Source organism: Hypanus sabinus, chromosome 6 (assembly GCF_030144855.1).
Source record: "Hypanus sabinus isolate sHypSab1 chromosome 6, sHypSab1.hap1, whole genome shotgun sequence".
Classification (NCBI taxonomy): domain Eukaryota; kingdom Metazoa; phylum Chordata; class Chondrichthyes; order Myliobatiformes; family Dasyatidae; genus Hypanus; species Hypanus sabinus.
Genome location: NC_082711.1, coordinates 86,845,241 through 86,866,759, shown reverse-complemented (window position 1 = coordinate 86,866,759; position 21,519 = coordinate 86,845,241). Strand labels below are relative to the sequence as shown.

Here is a 21,519-nt window from a genome sequence, read left to right as displayed (position 1 = left end):
AAAGTAAAACTGAGTATTCTGATAATCCAGAAGGTTTTCTCTTACATGCACGTACGTATGGAGTAAGGGGATGTTATGTCTGTATTGCTGGCTTCCTTATGATTGATCCATAACAAAAAATAAAATACATGTTGAATTAATGACATGAAAATCTATTTTTAATTTATTTGATGAATCTTCTTATTATGGAACAGCTTATTTCACTGACACCTCGGTGTCGAGGCTGATCCATTGAACACAATGGTCATCTAAAACCTTCTATCCATTTAGTGTGACCTAAATAGTATTCTAAGCTTATTAATTTAATCTTATTATACAAGTATTGTTTATAAAACTGAGAGTTGTCCATTTAAAAAAAAATTATCTGTGCAATTACAATGTGACAATGTGCTTGAGTTAAGAACTGGAATTAGTTAAATTTTAAATGTTATAATTTTATAAATTTAGTACTTAACAGAGAAGCAGTTCAGAACATTTTAGAAAGCAGAGGGAAACAATACACATTGATCTGAAATGGAATAAGGAATAAAACAAATGCTGGGTGATGTGTGAATGTGACCAAGGTATTGTCAAAGGGGTGACTTAATTTGAGAGTAGAACAGAAAAATAAGGATTTCCTCAGATATTTGCAGTTCATCATATATCATTTATATAATTAGTTCCACTATTTTATAGATATTTGTATCATTTAACATGAGAGAATTCATGTTTAATACATACCCAATAGGCCCAGAGGGATTAATGCTTTTCAGAACACCCAGCACTACCTCTTCAATTTCAAATGTCCTTGTAAGGTATCATGCCCCACTCTGTTACCACAATTCTCCAAATCCTTCTCCTCGGTTGTCGTTGCCATTCCTTTTCGTACCTTGCAGTTCACTGGGCGGCTTTTTTTATTGCCATTTCCTCAGCATTTGTCTTTTTTTAAAAAAAATATGAGGCCAAGTTGCTAGCTTGACACTCAACCCAGCATACAAGGGGCCTGTCGGTTTCGAACCCTGACCATTCGCCTCAAAGTCTGATGCTGATGCCACTGCACCACCAGCCTGCTTTCTCCTCAGTAGATACCTACAAAAGTATGCCTGAATACTTATTTAGTACCTCAACCATTTCTCCAACTCCTAGCATAAATTCCCTCCTTTATCCTTGAGGGATCTTTGCTCTCCTTGTTATTTTTTTCTTAATACAACATAAAATATTTTGAGATTATCCTTGATCCTGCCTGCCAAGGACATTTCATGGCCCTCTTGGTCTTCCTAATCACTATTTTCATATTCCACAAGAGTCCTGTCTTATCTTCCTAAGACTTAGGATGATGCCTTTTCTTTCCGACTAAATTTAGGAATTCTGTAAAGTTCCCTTACATTACCATCCTTGTCCTTGCTGCTGACCAGAACATGACGATTTTGAACTCTAATTAGCTAGGCTCAAAACAATTCCCACGTTAGGCATGCAGTTTTCTATCAAAAGCTGTTTCCAATCATCTGGCCTGACTCACTTCACAAAACCAGGTCCAGTATGTTTTCTCTTACAGATGAACTCTCCACATACTGTTTCAAGACCCCTCCTGAAAGTTCTGCCCCATTTAAACTTTTTGAATTAAAGAAATTCCAATCAATACTGGGAAAGTTAAAATTTTCCACTAAAATAACCCTGTTGTTTCTGCACCTTTCCATAATTTATGTACATATCTGTTCCTCCACTTCTCGGTGGCTATTGGAAGCCTATAGTTAATCCCACTAGTGTAATTGCATCCTTCCTATTTCTGAACTCCACCCAAATTGATTCTGTGGTTAAGCCTTCCAGTACATCCTCGGAGAACAACTGTGACGTTCTCCTGTATCAGTAGTGCAAACCTTCCACCTCTTAGCCACCCCCCAATCAGGTCTAAAGCAACAAAAAAAACAGGAACATTGAGTTGCCAGTCCTGTCCCTCACCCAACCAGGTCTTTGTAATGATGACCACCGATTTAATAATACCCGCATACATAGTGAAACTTGTTTTGAGGCAGCAGTACGTAATAATCAAAATCAATAAATTACAATAACTATAGATAAAAATAATTAATTATATTAAATAAGTAGTCAAAAAGAGACCAAAATAAGTGAGGTAGTGTATGTGGGAATATTGCTGATTCAGAAATCTGATGGCAGAGGGAAAGAAACTGTTACTGAGATGTTAAGTATACATATTCAATCGCCTTTACCTCCTCCTTGATGGTAGCAATGAGAAAGGGGCATGTCCTAGGGGAGATGAGGGCCCTTAATGATGGATATCACCTTTGTGAGGCATCGCCTTTAGTGTCCTCAGTGCTGGGGAGGTTAGTGCACATGATGCACCTGACTGAGTTCACAACTTTCTGCAGTTTTTTTCTGATCCTGTCCAGTGGCCCCTTCATACCAGATGGTGATGCCCTCAGTTAGAATTCTCTCCACAGTACACCTCTAGAAATTTGCGAGAGGCTGTGGTGACATACCAATTCTCCTCCAACTCCTAATGAAATATAGCCACTTGGTGCCTTCTTCGCAAGTGCATCAATATTTTGGACCTTCCAGGAACCTGAAACTGTTCAGCCTTTCCACTGCTGATCCCTTGATGGTGTGTGTTCCCTCAACTTCCTCTTCCTGAACTCCACAATGAATTCCTTGGACTTACTAACATTACGTGCAAGGTTATTGTGACACCACTCAAACACCTGATCCATCTCGCTCCTGTACACCTCCTCCTCATCATCATCTGGAATTCTGTCAACAATAGTTGTGTTACAGGCAAGTTTATAGATGATGTTTGAGTTGTGCCCAGCCACACAGTCCGGGTCGGGTGTAGAGAGTAGAGCAGTGGGCTAAGCACCCATCCCTGAGGTGCACCACTATTGATTGTAGCAAGGAGGAGATGTTATTTCTAATGCACACAAATTGTGGTCTTCTGATGAGGAAGTCAAGGATCCAGTTACAGAGGGTGGGAAAGAGGCACAGATTTCGGAGCTTGTTGATTAGAACTGACAGTATGAGTAAATAATAAACAGCAGCCTTATGAGAGAATTGCTATTATCCAGGTGATCCAAGGCTGAGTGAGAAACTAGTGAGATTGCATCTGCTGCGGACCTATTGTGGCAATAGGCAAATTGCAGTGGGTCCAATTCCTTGCTCAGGCTGGAATTAAATCTGGCCATGACCAACCTCTCAAAGCACTTCATCACGGTTGATGTGAGTGCAACTGGTGATAGTCGTTGTGGCAGCTCACCCTGCTCTTCTTGGATAATTGCAGGTGGGAAATTCCAAATGCAGCAGCAAGAGATTGAAGATGTCATTGAAAAATCCCACCAGGCGGTTGACACAAGTTTTCAATGACCTACCAGGTACACCATCGGGGCCTGACACCATGCAAGGATTCACCCCCTTGAAAGATGTTCTGACGTCAGACTCTGAGACAGGGATCACAGGGTAACCAGATACTGCAGGGATTTGCACAGGTTTAGTTTTATGCTCCCTTTCAAAGCAGGTATAAAAGGTGTTGAAGCTCCTGTGAATGAAGTATCACAGCCACTCATGATGCTCGGTCTCACCATGAGGGAAGTATCAGCCTGCAAACCCTGCCAGAGCTGACGTGCATCCGATTCCGTCTCTAATTTCAATCAGAATTGTTTTTTCACCCTTAATGCAGACTTCCATAGGCCATACCTGGACTTCTTGTATAGTCTTAATTACCACAGATCTAGCCCTCTATACAAATCTCCTGGTTCATCCATGGCCTTTGATTTGGGTATGTGCAATATGTTCTCAGAGGCACACACTCATCCACATAGATTTTGATGAAGTCAGTGACAAATATGGCTTATTTATTCAGGATTGTACATGAATCCCCGAGTCCAGTCTACCAACTCAAAGCAGTCTTGTAAGTGCTCCTCCGCCTCCCTTGACCATACTTTCTTAGTCCTCACCACTAGTGATACAGTTGTTAGTCTCTGCCTGTATGTTGGGAGTAGAAGTACAGCCAGGTGATCAGACTTTCCAGAGCACAGGCATGGGATGGCAAGATAAGCGTCTTTGACGGTTGTATAACAATGGTCAACTGTGTTGATGTATGTTGGTGTAATTGTTCAGAGCTTCTTCAAGCTGGCCTGGTTAAAATCTCCCAAAATAACAGGAAAGGCATCAGGGTGCGTTTTTCTAAGACTGCTGATTATAGTGCTCAGCTCCTCCAGAGTCGATCTGACATTGGCAAAGAGATCATAGATCCATGTTCTCATCCAGACTCTATATTCATCCTCCTTGGCCTTAAGTACTCCTAGTGTTGAATTAAATGCATTGCAGCTCATCACACCCACCATGTTAATTAGCCTGGCCCTTGTTGTCCTTCCTTTGTCCTTCTTGTTATGCCATCTTTCTTGCCTTGAACTCTAGCACCTGTTGCCCTGCTGCTGTTGTTCCTGACCCCTCTAACTCTAGTTTAAGCCTTCCTGGGTAGCTCTAGCAAACCCAGTGAGAACATTAGTTCCTCTCCAGTTCACATGCAAACCAACTTGTCTGTACAAGTCCCACTTGTTCTGGAACAGAGTCCAATGATCCATAAATTGGAAGCTCTTACTCCCGCACCACACATTGAATGACACCATCTATTTCTCATCTCACTAGCACTTGGCATGGATTATAGCCCTGAGATTACAACCCTGTGTGTCTTGCTTTATAACTTTGCCCTTAACTCCCTAAAATCACTTTGCAGACTGTGACTCCAGTCCTGGTCACTCTGACCAATAGGAACATCCTTTTTATGAACAGTCCTTCTTGAATTTTGCAGGTTTCTATAAAGATTCCCTTATTCCCGTCCCACTTATGTCATCGGTACCAGTATGAACCATGATCTTGGGCTGTTTCCCCTCCCACTCAGAACATCCTGCATCTGCTGCAGGGCATGAAGGAGGCAGCATACCATCCTGGAGTTTCAACTATGGTCACAGAAACACCTACCTGCAACCACTGAGTTCTCTCTATCAGTATCACTGTCTGACTTCATCTTTCCCTTCTTCACCTCAAGAGCCATAGTGGTGGCACTGACTGCGCTACTGTTGCTGAGCTCTGAAATGTCATAGCCCAACAGTATACAAAAAGGGATATCTGTTAGGGAGGGGAATTGTCATTGCATTACCGACCATTCTCATACTTTTTCTGGTGGTCACCCAATTATCTGTAGCCTGCACCTTCAGTGTTCACTAAAACTGTCATCAATTATCTCCCCAGCATCCTGGATGATCCTGAGTACATTTAACCATTTCTTGATCTATTCTGTCAGGGGCTGATAGACCAGAACTAGAAGCAGTCTCATTAATGACCCCTGCAACCATTGTCCATCAGCTGGTAGGCAAATGGTGAGGGTGGCTTTGTTGGTAAGAGATAAAATCCAATCCTTAGAAAGAGGTGTCATAGGACCGGAAGATGCAGCATCCTCGTGGGTAAAGTTAAGAAGCTGCAAGGGTAAAAAGACCCTGATGAGAGTTATATACTGGCCCCAGAACAAGTAGCCAGGATTTGGGATACACTGTAAATTTCAATGGGAAATAGAAAAGGCATGTAATAACAGCAATGTTATGACAGTTATGGGGAATTTCAATATGCAGGTAGATAGGGAAAATCAGGTTGGAGCTGGATCCCAAGGGAGGAATTTTAGAATGCTTCTGAGGCCCTCCATTGCTCGGGGTTGACAATAGATAATGTGTTCTAGCTGTCTACGTGATATGCAAACCAGGGCAATATGATATGGAGTGGAAGCTGTTGCCTGTGCAGCAGGCACCCCCCTTTCTATACCACTCATGAATTAAAAGGAACAGCACAGTCCAATACAGCTTGGAATTGCCAGTCAGCGTTGTACAATGCTAGCTGCCTTAGGGGCCCCAACTCTGGATTTTCCTCGAGGTTTACTCCTGTAGCCTAATCCATGAGGATCAGATATGGCCTCATCCAAGAGAGCTATTTTCCTCAGTCTCTCAACCATGAAAACAGAAAAATAAGACTAGGCTTTTCAGTCTTCTGAGCCTGTTCTGTCATTTGATATGATCAGGACTGATCATCTAAATTCTACACCCTATTCAGTTATCTCCACATATCCCTTAATCTTTAGGAAAATATACAGCATCTTCTTGAACGTGTTTAATGATTTGACTTCAACTATTTTCTGTCATAAGGATTTTCACAAACTTACCACTCTGTGAGAAGTTTCTTTTCTTTGTGGTATTAAATGGCTTGCCTCTCAACCTTAGATTGTAATCACAGTCCTGGTCACTCAGACCAATAGGAACATACTTTTTATGTCTAATCTGTCCAGTTCTCCTTGGATTTTGCAGGTTTCAATAAAGAGTCCCTTATTCATAAACCATAAGACATAGGAGCAGAATTAGACCATTCAGCCCATCGAGTCTGCTCCGAGATTCCATCGTGGCTGATTCTGGATCCTACTCAACCCCATACACCTGCCTTCTCAGCATACCTTTTGATGCCCTGACTGACCAGGAAGCTATCAACTTTTGCTTTAAATATATGCACGGACTTGGCCTCTACCACAGTCTGTGGCAGAGCGTTCCACAGATTCACTACTCTCTGGCTAAAAACAGTAATTCTCCTTACCTCTGTTCTAAAAGGTCACTCTTCAATTTTGAGGCCGTGCTCTCTAGTTTTGGATAACTGCATCATAGGAAATATCCTCTCCACATCCACCCTATCTAGTTTTTTCAACATTCAGAAGATTTCAATGAGATCCCCACACATTCTTCTAAATTCCAGTGAGTCTAGGCCCAAAGCTGCTAAATGCTCCTCATATGTTAACCCCTTCATTCCTGGAATCATCCTTGTGAACCTCCTCTGGACTCTCTCCAATGATAACACATACTTTCTGAGATGTGGGGCCCAAAACTGTTGACAATATTCCAACTCTTTGGCCCTGACTAGTGTCTTATAAAGGAGCAGCATTATCTCCTTGCTTTTTATATTCTATTCACCTCAAAATAAATGCCAGCATTGCATTTGCCTTCTTTACCACAGACTCAACCTGTAAATTAACCTTGCACGAGGACTCCCAAGTCCCTTTGCACCTCTGATGTTTGAATTTTGTCCCCATTTAGATAATAGTCTGCACTATTGTTCTTCATACCAAAATGAACTATCATACATTTCCCAACACTGTATTCCATCTACCACTTCTTGCCCATTCTTCCAATTTTTCTAAGCCCTGCTGCAATCATAGAAACATAGAAAATAGGTGCAGGAGTAGGCCATTCGGCCCCTTGAGCCTGCACCGCCATTCAGTATGATCATGGCTGATCATCCAACTCAGAACCCTGTACCTGCCTTCTCTCCATAGCCCCTGATAACTTTAGCCACAAGGGCCGTATCTAACTCCCTCTTAAATATAGCCAATGAACTGGCCTCAACTGTTTCCTGTGGCAGAGAATTCCACAGATTCACCACTCTCTGTGTGAAGAAGTTTCTCCTCATATCACTCCTAAAAGGCTTCCCCTTTATCCTTAAACTGTGACCCCTCATTCTGGACTTCCCCAACATCGGAAACAATCTTCCTGAATCTATCCTGTCCAATCCCTTTAGAATTTTATGTTTCAATAAGATCCCCCCTCAATTTTCTAAATTCCAGCGCGTATAAGCCCAGTCGATCCAGTCTTTCTTCACATGAATCAATCTGGTGAACCTTCTTTGTACTCCCTCTATGGCAAGAATGTCTTTCCTCAGATTAGGGGACCAAAACTGCACACAATACTGCAGGTGTGGTCTCACTAAGGCCTTGTACAACTGCAGTAGAACCTCCCTCCTCCTGTACTCAAATCCTTTTGCTATGAATGCCAACATACCATTTGCCTTTTTCACCTCCTGCTGTGCCTGCATGACCACTTTCAATGACACCCAGGTCTCGTTGCACCTCCCCTTTTCCTAATCTGCTACCATTCAGATAATAATCTGTTTTCCTGTTCTTGCAACCAAAGTGGATAACCTCACATTTATCCACATTAAATTGCATCTGACATGAATTTGCCCACTCACCTAACCTATCCAAGTCACCCTGCATCCTCTTAGCATCCTCCTCACAGCTAACACTGCCACCCAGCTTCATGTCATCTGCAAAATTGGAGATGTTGCATTTAATTCCCTCGTCTAAATCATTAATATATATTGTAAACAACTGGGGTCCTAGCACTGAGCCTGGCAGTACCCTAGTCACAGTCTGCCATTCTGAAAAGGTCCCATTTATTCCCACCCTTTGTTTCCTGTCTGCCAACCAATTCTCTATCCACATCAATACCATACTCCCAATACTGTGTGCTTTAAGTTTGCACACTAATCTCCTGTGTGGGACCTTGTCAAAAGCCTTTTGAAAATCCAAATATACCACATCCACTGGTTCTTCCCTATCCACTCTACTAGTTACATCTTCAAAAAATTCTATAAGATTCATCAGACATGATTTTCCTTTCACAAATCCATGCTTTGTCCGATGATTTCACTGCTTTCCAAATGTGTTGTTATCACGTCTTTGATAACTGACTCTAGCATTTTCCCCACCACCGATGTCAGGCTAACAGGTCTATAATTCCCCAGTTTCTATCTCCCTCATTTTTTAAAAAGTGGGGTTACATTAGCCACCCTCCCATCCTCAGGAACTAATCCAGAATCTAAAGAGTTTTGAAAAATTATCACTAATGCATCCACTATTTTCTTGGACTACTTCCTTAAGCACTCTGGGATGCACACCATCTGGCCCTAGGGATTTATCTGCCTTTAATCCGTTCAATTTACCTAACACCACTTCCCTACTAACATGTACTTCCCTCAGTTCCTCTATCTCACTAGACGTTCGGTCCCCTACTATTTACGGAAGATTATTTATGTCCTCCTTAGTGAAGACAGAACCAAAGTAGTTATTCAGCTGGTCTGCCTAATTCAATTGCATTGGTTCCTCAGCATTACTTATCTTCGTATCATCCGCAAACTTTGCCAGAAAGCATCATGAAGTGGATGCTGTGCACTTAGTGAATTTGAAAGCATCTAAGGAAGGTACTTTGTGGATAAAGTACAATGGGAAGGGAAGAGATGTCACCAGGTACTAAGAAGAGAACAGGAAGCTGCAGAGCAAATGAACCCTCTTGCATGCTGAGAGAAATAACTGTTCACTGATGAAAGCATGCTGGAGATGACAAGGCAAATTGAAAATGGTTTGTCAAGGAGTTTTATGGAGTATTTTCAAGGAATAGAAAGGTTTATAGCAGAAAACGAATCTCAGGGTTATATAAGGTGACATATATGTACTTTGATAATAAATTTGCTTTGAACTTTGACTTAAAGCACTGGGGCCACATCAGTCTGATTCCAACAGTGGAGTGAAGCAAACCAGAAATGAAATAGAGGAAAGAACACAGTGAATACGGAGATTTCAAATGGTTATTTGCCTTATTGGAACTTATTAGTCCCCAATTCAAAAGAAAGGAATGTTACTGAACAACCATGGCCGACATTTGAAAGTTCCTGACACATACAGGAATAAACCAATCAATTATCAACACCCATGCTCTAACCAGTCAAGCTTAATCAGCTAGTATTGATGGAGCATGCTTACGTTTTTAAAGTTTTTGTGGACTCTTAGGGAAGTGCTACGTTATGCAGTAACTACACTATTTAAATGTTGCGTCAATTATTTTCCATTCCATGTACAAATTAAAAAGCAAACAGTATAAACTGCTTTCTATTGATAGCATTGTCAATAATGGCCGATAATTATAGACTTCTTCACCTCATAGCATTAGAAAACTTAATTGCCATAACAATAAAGAATGAATAATCATGGGCCTTCAATACAGATTTGTAAGTGGGAGATCATGCATGACTAACTTGTTTAAATTGTGTTTATTACCAAACATATGGTGACCATGAATGCTGCGGATATATTTGGATTTTTAGAAAGTGATTCATGAAGTTCCACGCACAAGGCCTCAGTGACGATATTGATCAATAGATACAAAACAAAAATACAAGAGATGCTCTCAAAATTTGCAAGCTGGTGGCATATTAGAGGAGAGGTACCTGAACATTTCCAGCATAAATCTAATGTTTTCCTTCTTACTGCTACTAATTAATTGAAAATTACTAACAATATTAAGCTTGGAAGATGGTGAATGAGGCAAAGCTGCAACAGACTAGTCATAACATAATGCACGAACTTTGTATGGGGTGGAGAGGGAGGAAAGAGAAGGAATAACAAATCTTACATGTTCATATCCTACTGTGAGTGTGCACAGTGGACATGGAAAATATGACAGTTTACTTAGGTACATTCAATCAAGAGAAAGTTTTAGTAGCAGTCTCTAACAATAATATACAAACCTGACCTTTGTCTGGTTATCTTATACTTGCCAAGCAACTTTCCATCTGTGGATTACATTGTGACCCCCACAAGGCCATTCAGGGTGCAGAAGTTCACTCCTACAGAACTCACAACCCAACTCTCCAAAAATCTGAGATGCAGAATGAAATTCAGCCTCATGGAACATGTGTGGATGAAACAGTAAATAAGTACACAAAATTCTTTTCTTTTACATCTCTCATTTCTTGATGCACAAGAAGGTGACGTGCCTTCACATAATGAGAAATCATGGCAGGGCACATTTTCTAGAAATACAATCCCGAGATGTGGGGGTGGCCTGTTTCATGATCATTTGTTGACAGATTAAAACAGACTTTGAATCACGAGTTCCAACACCAAACATTTTAGCATGAAAGTCTAAATTTAAAATGGAACAACTTGTATTTTGATAGTTTACTGGCAACGGTGAAATGGGAAACATCTACCATCTCAGAAGTATAAAAACAATAATGAGTGCTATAACAAACAAGGACTTGTCTTTTTTCACTTATGGACATTTATTCATAAAATAATTCTACTTGAAATTCTTGATACAATATCAAATCTAAAGAATCGAACTTGGTCACACCACTTAATCAAAACTATACAAAAAGCACAAATCTAATTTAGTATTGATAAGCCTTGACTGAATTTGAACCTTATAACAGCCACTGAGACATGTAAACAAATGTAACTCTTTCTATTCCATGAAGCTACCTGAAAAGGGTTCTTCTAAAAACATTTCACAGTAATTAATTTAAATTTAAATTAATTTAAATTAATTACAACACCAAACCTAAAAATTGTATTAACAAAGCTAAAGGCAAAGGCAGGCTGTAGATGGAGAAATGACGAATAACAAATAACACTGAATTACCTGATGGAAATGTACTGATTGATTTATTTAGCTAATCAGATTACAAAAAGGTGGCAGTGAATCATAGCCTTTAACCTCAAACTACAAACAACTTTGCATAAGCAAAAGGCATCAACTCAATATACAGGAGAGCATTAGGCACATACAGTATATATAGCTAGGGTGCCTAAGGCTTTTGCACAGTACTTCAGTAATTTTATATATTGCACTGTACTGATGCTGCCAAAAAAAAAACAAATTTCATGACCTATGTGACTGATGATAAATCTGATTCTGATATGGGTCTCTACTGCAGACTGAGAGTGAGAAAGGGTCAGGGAGAGAGGAGTCATGGTTGGGAAAAGGGGAAGGGAGACAAATGACCTCACCTGGTATCTCAGGGCTAGGTGTGTCTGTACCCGTGCCACTGGCCTCCTGTCCCACACCTGTCCATTGGCTCTCAACCCTCACTATCCCCAGCATCCCTTGCTCCCAGCAGATTTACAAACTCGCTCTCCACTCCACTTTGACAAAAACAATACTGTGCAAAAGTCTTAGGCTCCCTAGCTATATATATATATATATATATGGTGCGCCTAAGACTTTTGCACTGTACTGTACTTTTCAATTCATTTTGGTCAAAACAATTGATCAACTTATTAAAGTAGCTATAAAGAATTCAATAGATTTGATTTTGATAAATTCAAAGCTTTATTCAATTTTTTTAATTAGCCATTTGTTATTAAAGATGGTAAGTTTCATCAATGTCCATCTTTGCTGAGAGGCTACTTCTGAGATATGGGAAATGGCCCACAATTTCCTTATTCATTTTGTGGACCTTCATTCTCAAAGGACAGCGTTAACCAGTAGGACCAGACTGAAAGATCGTAAGCCCATTCGTTCATATGTGAAAAAAACCAAAATGCAGATACTGTGCTTCGGTCTGTTCACTCTGGCTCAGTGACTGAACGGGCTGACTCTGGCTCTGGAATACAAGTTGAATATTTTCTTACGTGTCTGTAGAGCAGGGGTAGTGAACTGTTTAGAACACATGCTGAAACTGGTAATAATCTTCTAAAAATCTGTGTGCCATGGTAATTTTAAGCAGAGATTATCATTATTTAATGAATTAGTAACAATAATTATGGACATTTTTAAAGAAAAAGAATGTCCTGTTGTTTAAGTGTATTAATAGTTTTACTGTTAATAAATTTTTTGAGACATTGAAATAAATGAAGTTTTAGAAAGCCTGTTGAAAATTATTAATATTAATCTGTTAAAAAGACAGATGACCCTACACTTATCTTTAGAACATATGGATAATGAAGAAACCTATGTCAGACTATCAACTATGGACTCCTGTTCTGCCTTCAATACCAAAGTCCCAAGTAAACTCATCTTCAAACAACTAAGCCAGGGCCTCAACACCTTGCTTTGTAACTGGACCATTAATTTCCTGACCAAAATACCTCATTTTAGTCGATATAGATTCTAAACAAATGAAGCACTAGCTCCCACATTAGCACTACCTTATAGTACTCTCTCTTCTGAAATGGCCCATTTAGCCCAACTTCATTTTCTCTTAGTCCTTCACCTATCCATGTCAATAGGAAATCCTCAAACCAGTGCATTTAGTACAACAACTTTAATTTGATACCTTCTTGAATGCCTTCTGCAAATCCAAATAGGCCTCATTTTCTGGTCCCCCTTGATCTACCCCATTTGTTACTCTTTAAACCTCTCTAAATCCCATAAAACTGATTAATATACATTACAGATTGTCGTTCACCTTTCTGCGAGGCCTATTCTGTAATGTTTATTTTGGAAAATGATAACCAATGGCCATGTTATTTTCATGACTATCTCTTTTAGCAATCAGTAATGTCTATTAATCAGATTTAGGGGATTTAGAGAGGCTTAAAGAGTAACAAATGGGGTAGATCAAGGGGGACCAGAAAATGTTGCCTATTTGGATTTGCAGAAGGCTTTCAAGAAGGTGCCAAATTAAGGTCCCATTACTTACAAAAGGGGCTAGAGAGACACAAGCCTAGTTTATCTAACTCCACTAAGTGCCGTAATTGTGGCCCCAACAAGTGGAGCAAACACAACCTGGTGAGCTAATGCCAAACCATCAGCATTTCCAATTAGTTGGATAGTGGATTATCAAAATTTCATCTTGGCATATTGGTACGACAACAGGAGCCAAAATACGAATAAATGGGTCTTTCTTTGGCTGGCATGCTGAGAGGAACCAATACTTGGCCCACACTGTGATTAGGATGAGGGAGCCAACCTGACCCACTGTACTCCTCCAGCCTTTTGTGATGATGCTTAAAGGACAAAATGCCTTCAGAACATCAGATACAACTGAACTACTCTTCAAAACACCATTATGTGATCTTGACTTCTGAAAGGCAGTATAGTCTAACAAACAGAAGTTTCCAAGAAATTCACCATAAATTTGCTACTCAAGTCATCAAAGTGAAATGAAAAAAACAGTCTGAGATTCAAGGTGAGCACCAGCAAAAAAAGAAAAAGCACAAGTTGGTTCACAACTGCAAGTTCCAAGAGAAATAACTGAAGGTGCATTGTGAAAAAAAAACTGACAAAAGTACTGGTCAACAATATTTTTTTATTATTGCATATTGCAAAAAAACAAAGGAAGTTCCTGTGGTTATAATGCTAATTTTGATTCTACCTTTGAATATATGCATGATTTGTTTGTCATAAATTCTGTTCAGACACAAGCACATATGAAGAGTAACTTAATCATGTGCCTGACAGTATTTTAGCCACTTGCAACCAAATTTATCTGTGCAACCTTAAAAACAGATCTGTGCACGGTGATAAATTCAGATAATTTATTTCAGAAAATACAGATACATTCTGACCTTCTATAATCAAAAGGCCTTCGTTGTTATGATCTGAACTTTGCATGCATTTTCAGAAGTGTATTCTGCAATGTTTAGTATTTTTCTATATTTCTACATGCAGTGGATTCTAGTTAACTGGGACAGATCAGGACCAGTACATTTTGGCCAAATTAAGCAGCTGCCTCATTAGCCAAGGTTTCATGAAAATAGCTTAAAAAAAAATATAATAAAGGCAAATTAAACTGAGTAACAAATTATGTACTTAAAGTACAGAACAAATTCAAACACTATAAATACTACTACAGTACTATAAAACTCTATTAGTTCCTAATAGTTACAGATGTATACAGTACACGCTAGTGTTCTCGATTGACTGTAGTAAATGAACAAAATCAGCGCAGACACCTAGTGTAGACAACAGACTGCCTTAATACAATTTTTGACAATCGCATCCTCCAAATCTTCATTTTCATCATAGCATTCAAGATGATTGCCGATACATTAAAATTCTTTGTGATTCCTAACTTGTCAAAGTAGTAATATTGTTTGTTTCACTACAGTTGTTTCTAGCATCTCCAAGCCTGAACATTTGAGACCGCAGTGAGCTAAACAATTCTGAATTGTCTTACTGCCTCTCTCTCCCAACTATCAGTGACAAAAAAACTCGCTGCTTTTTCAACACAAACACATGCAACTGAATCTTTTTAAAAACTGTTTGCTCAAAACCCCATGTTGTCTAACAGCCACACAAGTTAGAAACTGATCGGCACAGACTTGTGTCCCAATTAAGCAACATAGTGTCCCAAATAAGAGTTGTTCCAAAGAAGCAGCTGCCCCAAATAACCAATGGCCCAATTAACCAGAATCCACTGTATATATTACCAGAATTTTTTTTGCCTACTTTCTTCTATAAACATGCCAGACACAGGCTCCATTATTCCATTGGCAGAGAAGCTGAAATGGGTGGTGTCACGTTCTTCATCTTCCACACCTATTTTTTGTGTTGTCAACCTGCTTGACTATCATTAAGTGGAAATATGTCAACGTTTTTTCAAAGTATTTTGAAAATAATTTCATTTGTTCACTGAATTCCCATTTTCTTCCAGGTCACTAACTCATCCTAGGCCTAATATTCTGCTCAACTTGGAATTGGATCTCAATCCTCATTAATACTGCTCTTCTCCACTTTTCCAATATTGTCAGAAACTCAATATTACAAGTGAGTAAAACTTTCAAGTTTTCATTAGTTTCCAGCTGAGTCACCAACAAGACACTGGAGTCATGGACTGAAACATCAAAAATTCTCCACACGATTAGTCTTACGTGAAGTCCTACACCCTCATAGCTGACATTACTGTTTAGTTCCCCCGCAGGATCAGAATTAAAATACTTAACATCTTCAAATCTCTCCGTGACTTCACTGCAACTGTCTTTCACCCAACTCCATCTTCCTCCTGCGACTGGCAGATACTTTGACCTACCAATCCTGCTTTCCAGGAATCCGGACACTAAACCCTTCTCTTTCTCTCATAACTTTTAAAATACAAAAAGTCGCCGCTCATCTATCTATTCTAGAAAGTTTACGAAGTCCTGATGGACTTGTTACAGCTGAAGGAAAGACAAGAGGTAGTGTTAAAGCTGATAGCGGGAGGTCTCGACCGACCACTCCTGGAACAGCGGTCGCTAGTCAACGTGAGTCCGGGAGGCGGCTCCCAGTGAAGTCGGGCCCGCAGCTCGCGTTACCTTCCGGAGCGACTCTCTCAGACTGTCATGCTCCTGCGTGTAGATAATATCTCGGACTGGCGAGGAGGAAAGAACGTTCAGGCTCGCCTTCTCGGAGTAAAATCTGAGCCCGGGACCGAACAGCCAAGCGGCTGCGATCCGCGACCCCATCAACGACCGACCACAACGGGAAGCCATGGCGCTGCAGCCGAGCATGCGCCGTGGCTGCACCCGAGGATCACTGTCGGGTAGGACGTGAAGTCTTTTTTATTTGTTTTGATGCAGCAGTTCTGTTCAAAGACACGAAATTACTAAAATTACATAAAATACATATATAATGCAAAAAAAAGGGTGGGGGGGGGGAAGAGAAGAAGTGCTAAAATTCTGGTTAGGGCTTACTGGAGTATTGTGTTCAGTTCAGGTCGCCCGATCACAGAAACGATGTGGAAGCTTTGGAGAAGCTACAGAGATTTGCCAGGATGTTGGCTGGATTAGAGAGAATGTCTAATGAGGAAAGGTTAAGCTAAGGCTTTTCTCTTAGGAGTGAAGGAGGATAAGAGGTGACTTGATAGAGTTGTATGCAGTGCCTACAAAAAGTATTCACCCCAACCCAACTCCCCCCCTCCCCGGAGATTTACATGTTTTATTGTTTTCAACATTGAATCACAGTGGATTTAATTTGGCTTTTTTGACATTGATCAACAGAAAAAAGATTCAAATATTTTGGCCACATCATGAGAAGGCAGGATTCCTTGGAGAAGACTCTCGTGTTAGGTAGCACAGAAGGTAAAGAAGGAGAGGATGACAGAGGCTATGATGGATAGCTAGACAATGCAAATGACCTTGGGGGATCTTAGAAAGGCAGTTTCCAACAAGAAGGCTTAGGTGCAGGAGTCTTTGAGGTCACTAAGATTCGAATTCGACTTAACGACCGAACAATTACCTTGCAACTTATTGTCTGCCTACACCACACTGTCTCTGTAATTGTAACACGTTATTCTGCATCCTGCTGTTGTTTCCCCTTGCACTGCCACAGACACAGATGTAATAAAATTATCTATATTTATGGCTTAAGTTTTTTACTATACTTTCATCATCGTTATGTGTCGTGTCATGTGACATAAGTGGCCATGGTCTCATAACCATGATTATTCTTGGCAAATTTTTCTACAGAAGTGGCATGTGACTTCAGCCATAATAAATACTCTTCAGTGATTTCCTGCCCAGCATCCCTGGTCGAATAATCAGGAGTTGTGATATGCACCAGCTGCTCATATGACTATCCACCGCCTGCTCCCATAGCTTCACTTGACCCTGATGGGGGGTGGGTGGGGGGGGGAGCTATGCAGGTGCTGCACCTGATCCGAGGGTGACCTGCAAGCTAGCGGAGGGAAGGCACATGTTGCATCTCCTTTGGTGGAGACATATCTCCACCTGCCACCCAGTTCATTATATGCATCATTTACTTAAAAGATAAACATCCTGGTAAATCTCTCTTAATAGTGGTGCACACTTTTGGATTTTTGATCTTTCTGATTTTAACTTACACTGTTCATAATCCTGAACTATTTTCTACAGCCATCCATCTGTCAATATATCTAATGATGGACTTCCCAATTGAAGTGGGTAACTGTCTATTTCAACATAAACGAGGGACAGTTGACCATTTAGCTTGCTTTCAGGAGATCCAAACTAAAATAATTTTAAATGTCTTTTTTATTAGAGTAGCTAGTTCCAAAACCACTCCCTCAACAAATGTACCAAAATCCTAATGGTCTGAAAATGTCGTGAGGACGTCTGAGTGGATAGGTTTCTAAATATATTTTGCAGTTATGGCTTGCAGATGGGGGAGGTTCAAACACATTATTGACCTTGTGTGCAAGGATGGTGTGCATGAAAAGAACAAACAATGCAAATTGCCAAGGCCATGTCACGGCTATAACAAACAAAGACACACATTTTTAGTTTAAAGTTTAACTAATACTGGCGTATTTTATTTTTGTAAAATAAATGTTATTCAACTTGCCAATTTAAAAATGTAAATATGTCAAAGTCTATAAATTAGACTATTTCTGTAATATGGACAGCTCTGTGTAGCAACATGTTTGCAATTGTGAAAATAGAATAAATACAGTTCTAATGCAAATACAAATGAACTATTTTTAAATATTTTAAGGTCATATTTAAAAAAACATTTTCATATAGGAATATTTTCGTAAAGTTTAATTTCAAAATATCCTTTACTATTTCCAGTAAATAACATGTTATTTCCAGTACACTGGCCCATACATATCCTTTAACCATCACCGAAATTCAGCTTAACTGATCATTGACATGCTATTTAAGGCCCTTTATGTGATTTGAATGCTATTTCAACTAGATTTTACTTGATGTGGCAAAAGTAATTATCTGTAAAGTGCTTTAGAAAATTGCTATGACAATTTGTATTTTTAGTTATTTTCATGATTACATCTAAAGCAGGTATATAAATTAAGAGCTCATAACACTTAAGGAAATTAAAAATACAGATTCTCTTTATTTACTGTGGAAACAGACCTTGATTCATAAGACATAAGTATATAGTAACACTTCATACTTTATGTCATTCAGAACTACTCTGGTCTTAAAGACACACTGTTAGGAAACATTTCACTGACAGACACTTGAAGTTTAAGAGAGGTCAAAGTCAAAGTCAAGTTTGTCGTCATATGCACAAGTACATGTATGAACAGGTGCAATGAAAAACTTACAGCAGCATCACAGGCACATTGCATCATATGAATAAAATTCACAAGAAAAACAAAAGTAAGCATAATTGTTTCAAGTTTTCACAGGAAAATACAATTTGAATAAAATGGGCAACGTGTTCGCTGTGTTATTAAACTGTAATGATTAGGGTTTTGTCAGTTGGTTTATGAATGTAATATTGAAGCAAATTAGCTGTCCTTGAACTTGGTGGTGTGGGACTTAAGGCTTCTGTAAGTCCTGCTTGAAAAGCTGGCATGGCATGGATGGCGAGCATCTTTGATAGTACTTGATGCCTTCTTGAGGCAGTGCTTCTTCTAGATACTACCAGTGATGGGGAGCGATGTGTCTGTGATGTATTGGGCAGAGTCCACCGCTCTCTGCAGCTTCCTATATTCCTAACCATTCGAACTGTTGTACCAGACCCTGATGCAACCAGTCCAGGTACTTTCTACAGAACACCTGTTTGTTAGGGTGTTCGGTAACAAGCCAAGCCTCCTTAACTCCTAAGAAAGTAAGTTTGTTGGTATGCTTTCCTTATGTTTGCATCTGTGTGCTGGGCCCAGGACAGGTGGTCTGATATGTTAATGGAGAGGGCACTTTCTGCCACTCATCCCCCAAATAGACAGGTGTCCTGAAGACAAAAATCAGCTTTTTAGGTTGCTAATGCTGAGCAAGAGGCTGCTGATGTGGCACCAATCAACCAGGTGCCCTACCTCACTCTGGTAAGATGTTTAATCATGGCCTGTCAATTGTACAGCAGTGGTGTCATCAACAAATTTAAAAATAACCTCTGCTTAGCCATACAGATGTATACAATGTATATATAGAGAATAGAATAGGGGAATAATCACACAGACTTGAGGTGAACCTGTGCTGATGGTCAGCAAGGAGGAGTTGTTATTACCAATCCGCACAGAATGAGGTCAGCCAATGAAGACAGGGGGTATTTAGTTGCAGAGGGAAGTATAGAGGTCACCAACTAATGGGGAAATGGGAGAGGTGACTTATAAATACAGATCTTGAGAGGTGCAATTAAGTGGGGAAAGATTGCAGGGCACATTGTAAATGGAGTATAAGGGAAACCATTCGTGTGAAATTGTGGGAGGTCTCCAATTAGTGTGATATCTGTGATCTGCACCCTGAAATGGATGGTTAAGATGAGCAGAAAATTGTGCGGGTTGGGTGAAAATGCCAATATGAGAAATAGTGAAATAATAAGAGGTGATTGATAACCATAGATATCAAATGAGGGCACAAAAACATAAGCATTTGAAGATAGAACCAACAAATGGGCAAGAAGATGTCACTGAACATGCTGAAAACACACAGCAGGTTAGGCAGCATCTGTGGGAAAAGAAATAGTTACCTTACTTTATCTTATTTATTTATTGAGATACAGCATGGAACAGGCCCTTCCTGCCCTTCGAGCTGTGCCATCCAACAAGCCCCAATTTAACACTAGCCCAATCATGGGACAATTCTTGTGATTACAATAGAATGTAGATAGGATACAGACCTGGGCTGAGAGAAGTGGCCGATGGAGTTCATTCCGGAAAAGTATGAAATGACACACTTTGGAAGGTCAAACACGAAAGTGAAGTAGAATATTATTGGCAGGATTCTTAACAGTGTGGAGAAATTGAGGGATCTTGGGGTCCACAGCCATAGATCCCTCAAAGTTTCTGCACAGGTTGATAGGGCGGTTAGAGAGATAGGGTGTGTTGGCCTTCATTCGCCAAGAGGTCAAGTTCAAAAGCTCTGAGGTAATGTTCCAGCTTTATAAAACTCTGGTTAGACCACATTTAGAGTATTATGTTCATTTCTGCTTGCTTCATTATAGAAAGGCTGTGTAAGTTTTAGAGAAGGTGCAGAGTAGGTATACCAGGAAGCTGCCTGATTTAGAGATCCTGACTCATGAGGATAGGTTGAGCGAGCTAGGGCTTTTCTTTTTGGATTGAAGGAGGATGAGAGATAACTTGATGGAAGTGTATTAGATGATGGGAGGTATAGATAGATTGGACAGCACTTTTTCCCCAGGGTGACAATAGCTGTTACAAGAGGGGATAATTTGAAGATGATTGTAGGAAAGTTGGGGGAGGATATCTCATTTAGGTTTTTTTAACAATGAGAGTGTTAGATGCATGGAACACACTTCTAGAGCTGGTGGAAAAAGCAAATATATGAGGGGCATTTAAGAGACTCTTATATAGGCACATAGGGAAAGAAAAATGGTAGTCTATGAGTCTGAGAAGGGTTCGATCGATCCTGGAGTGAGTTAAAATGTTGATATAATATCATGGCCTGAAGACCTAGACTGTACTGTACTGTTCTATGTTTTAACGGTCTATGAATAATTTTCAGACAGTTTTGCCAAACAATATATTTTTTACAAACAATGAGTGGGCCCTACCCAAATCAGCTAGTGAACAGGCAATTTCAGATATAGTCAAGTGCAGTTAGGTCAGATAACTAAAGATCTTTTGGTAAAGGATCCTCTAGAGATGAGTAATCATAATATGACAGAATTTTACTTCCAGTTGCAGAGATAAAGTTGGTCTCAAGCTATTGTCTTAAGTATAACTATGCCTTAATTATAAAGGCAATTTTGACCAAATTGGACTAGAAAATAGGTTTAAAGCAAGTGTTCCTAACCTTTTTTATGCCATGAGCTCCTATCATTTACTGAGGGGTCCATGGACTCCAAGTTGGGAACCCCTAGTTTAAAGGTAAGAAAGATGACCAATGCTTGGTTAATGTCAAAATAAAAGAAATCAACTAGAAAATTGGTAATATTTCAAAAATTAGAAAATTACAACTTAAGGTGAAACTAGATTATGAGAACAAACTAGCAATAAATGTAAAACATAGGTGCTTCTAAAAATAGTACAAAAATGTAAAAGAAAAGTATCTAAAATAAATTTTGA

The 21,519-nt window shown here is 39.7% G+C and overlaps 1 protein-coding gene and 1 long non-coding RNA gene across 2 annotated transcripts in view; one reads left to right on the top strand and one right to left on the bottom strand.

Moving 5' to 3' along the window:
• Nucleotides 1–16,080, bottom strand: part of zgc:85777 (uncharacterized protein LOC405871 homolog) — a 39,344-nt gene extending 23,264 nt beyond the window's left edge. Inside the window, exon 1 of the mRNA XM_059972555.1 lies at nucleotides 15,869–16,080. Coding sequence (XP_059828538.1) covers nucleotides 15,869–16,063 — 195 coding nt within the window. The 5' untranslated portion in view covers nucleotides 16,064–16,080. The remainder of the gene's footprint in view (nucleotides 1–15,868) is intronic.
• The window catches only part of LOC132395666 (uncharacterized), a 28,048-nt gene continuing 22,489 nt past the window's right edge, over nucleotides 15,961–21,519 (top strand). Inside the window, exon 1 of the long non-coding RNA XR_009512710.1 lies at nucleotides 15,961–16,095. This is a non-coding gene — a long non-coding RNA (uncharacterized LOC132395666). The remainder of the gene's footprint in view (nucleotides 16,096–21,519) is intronic.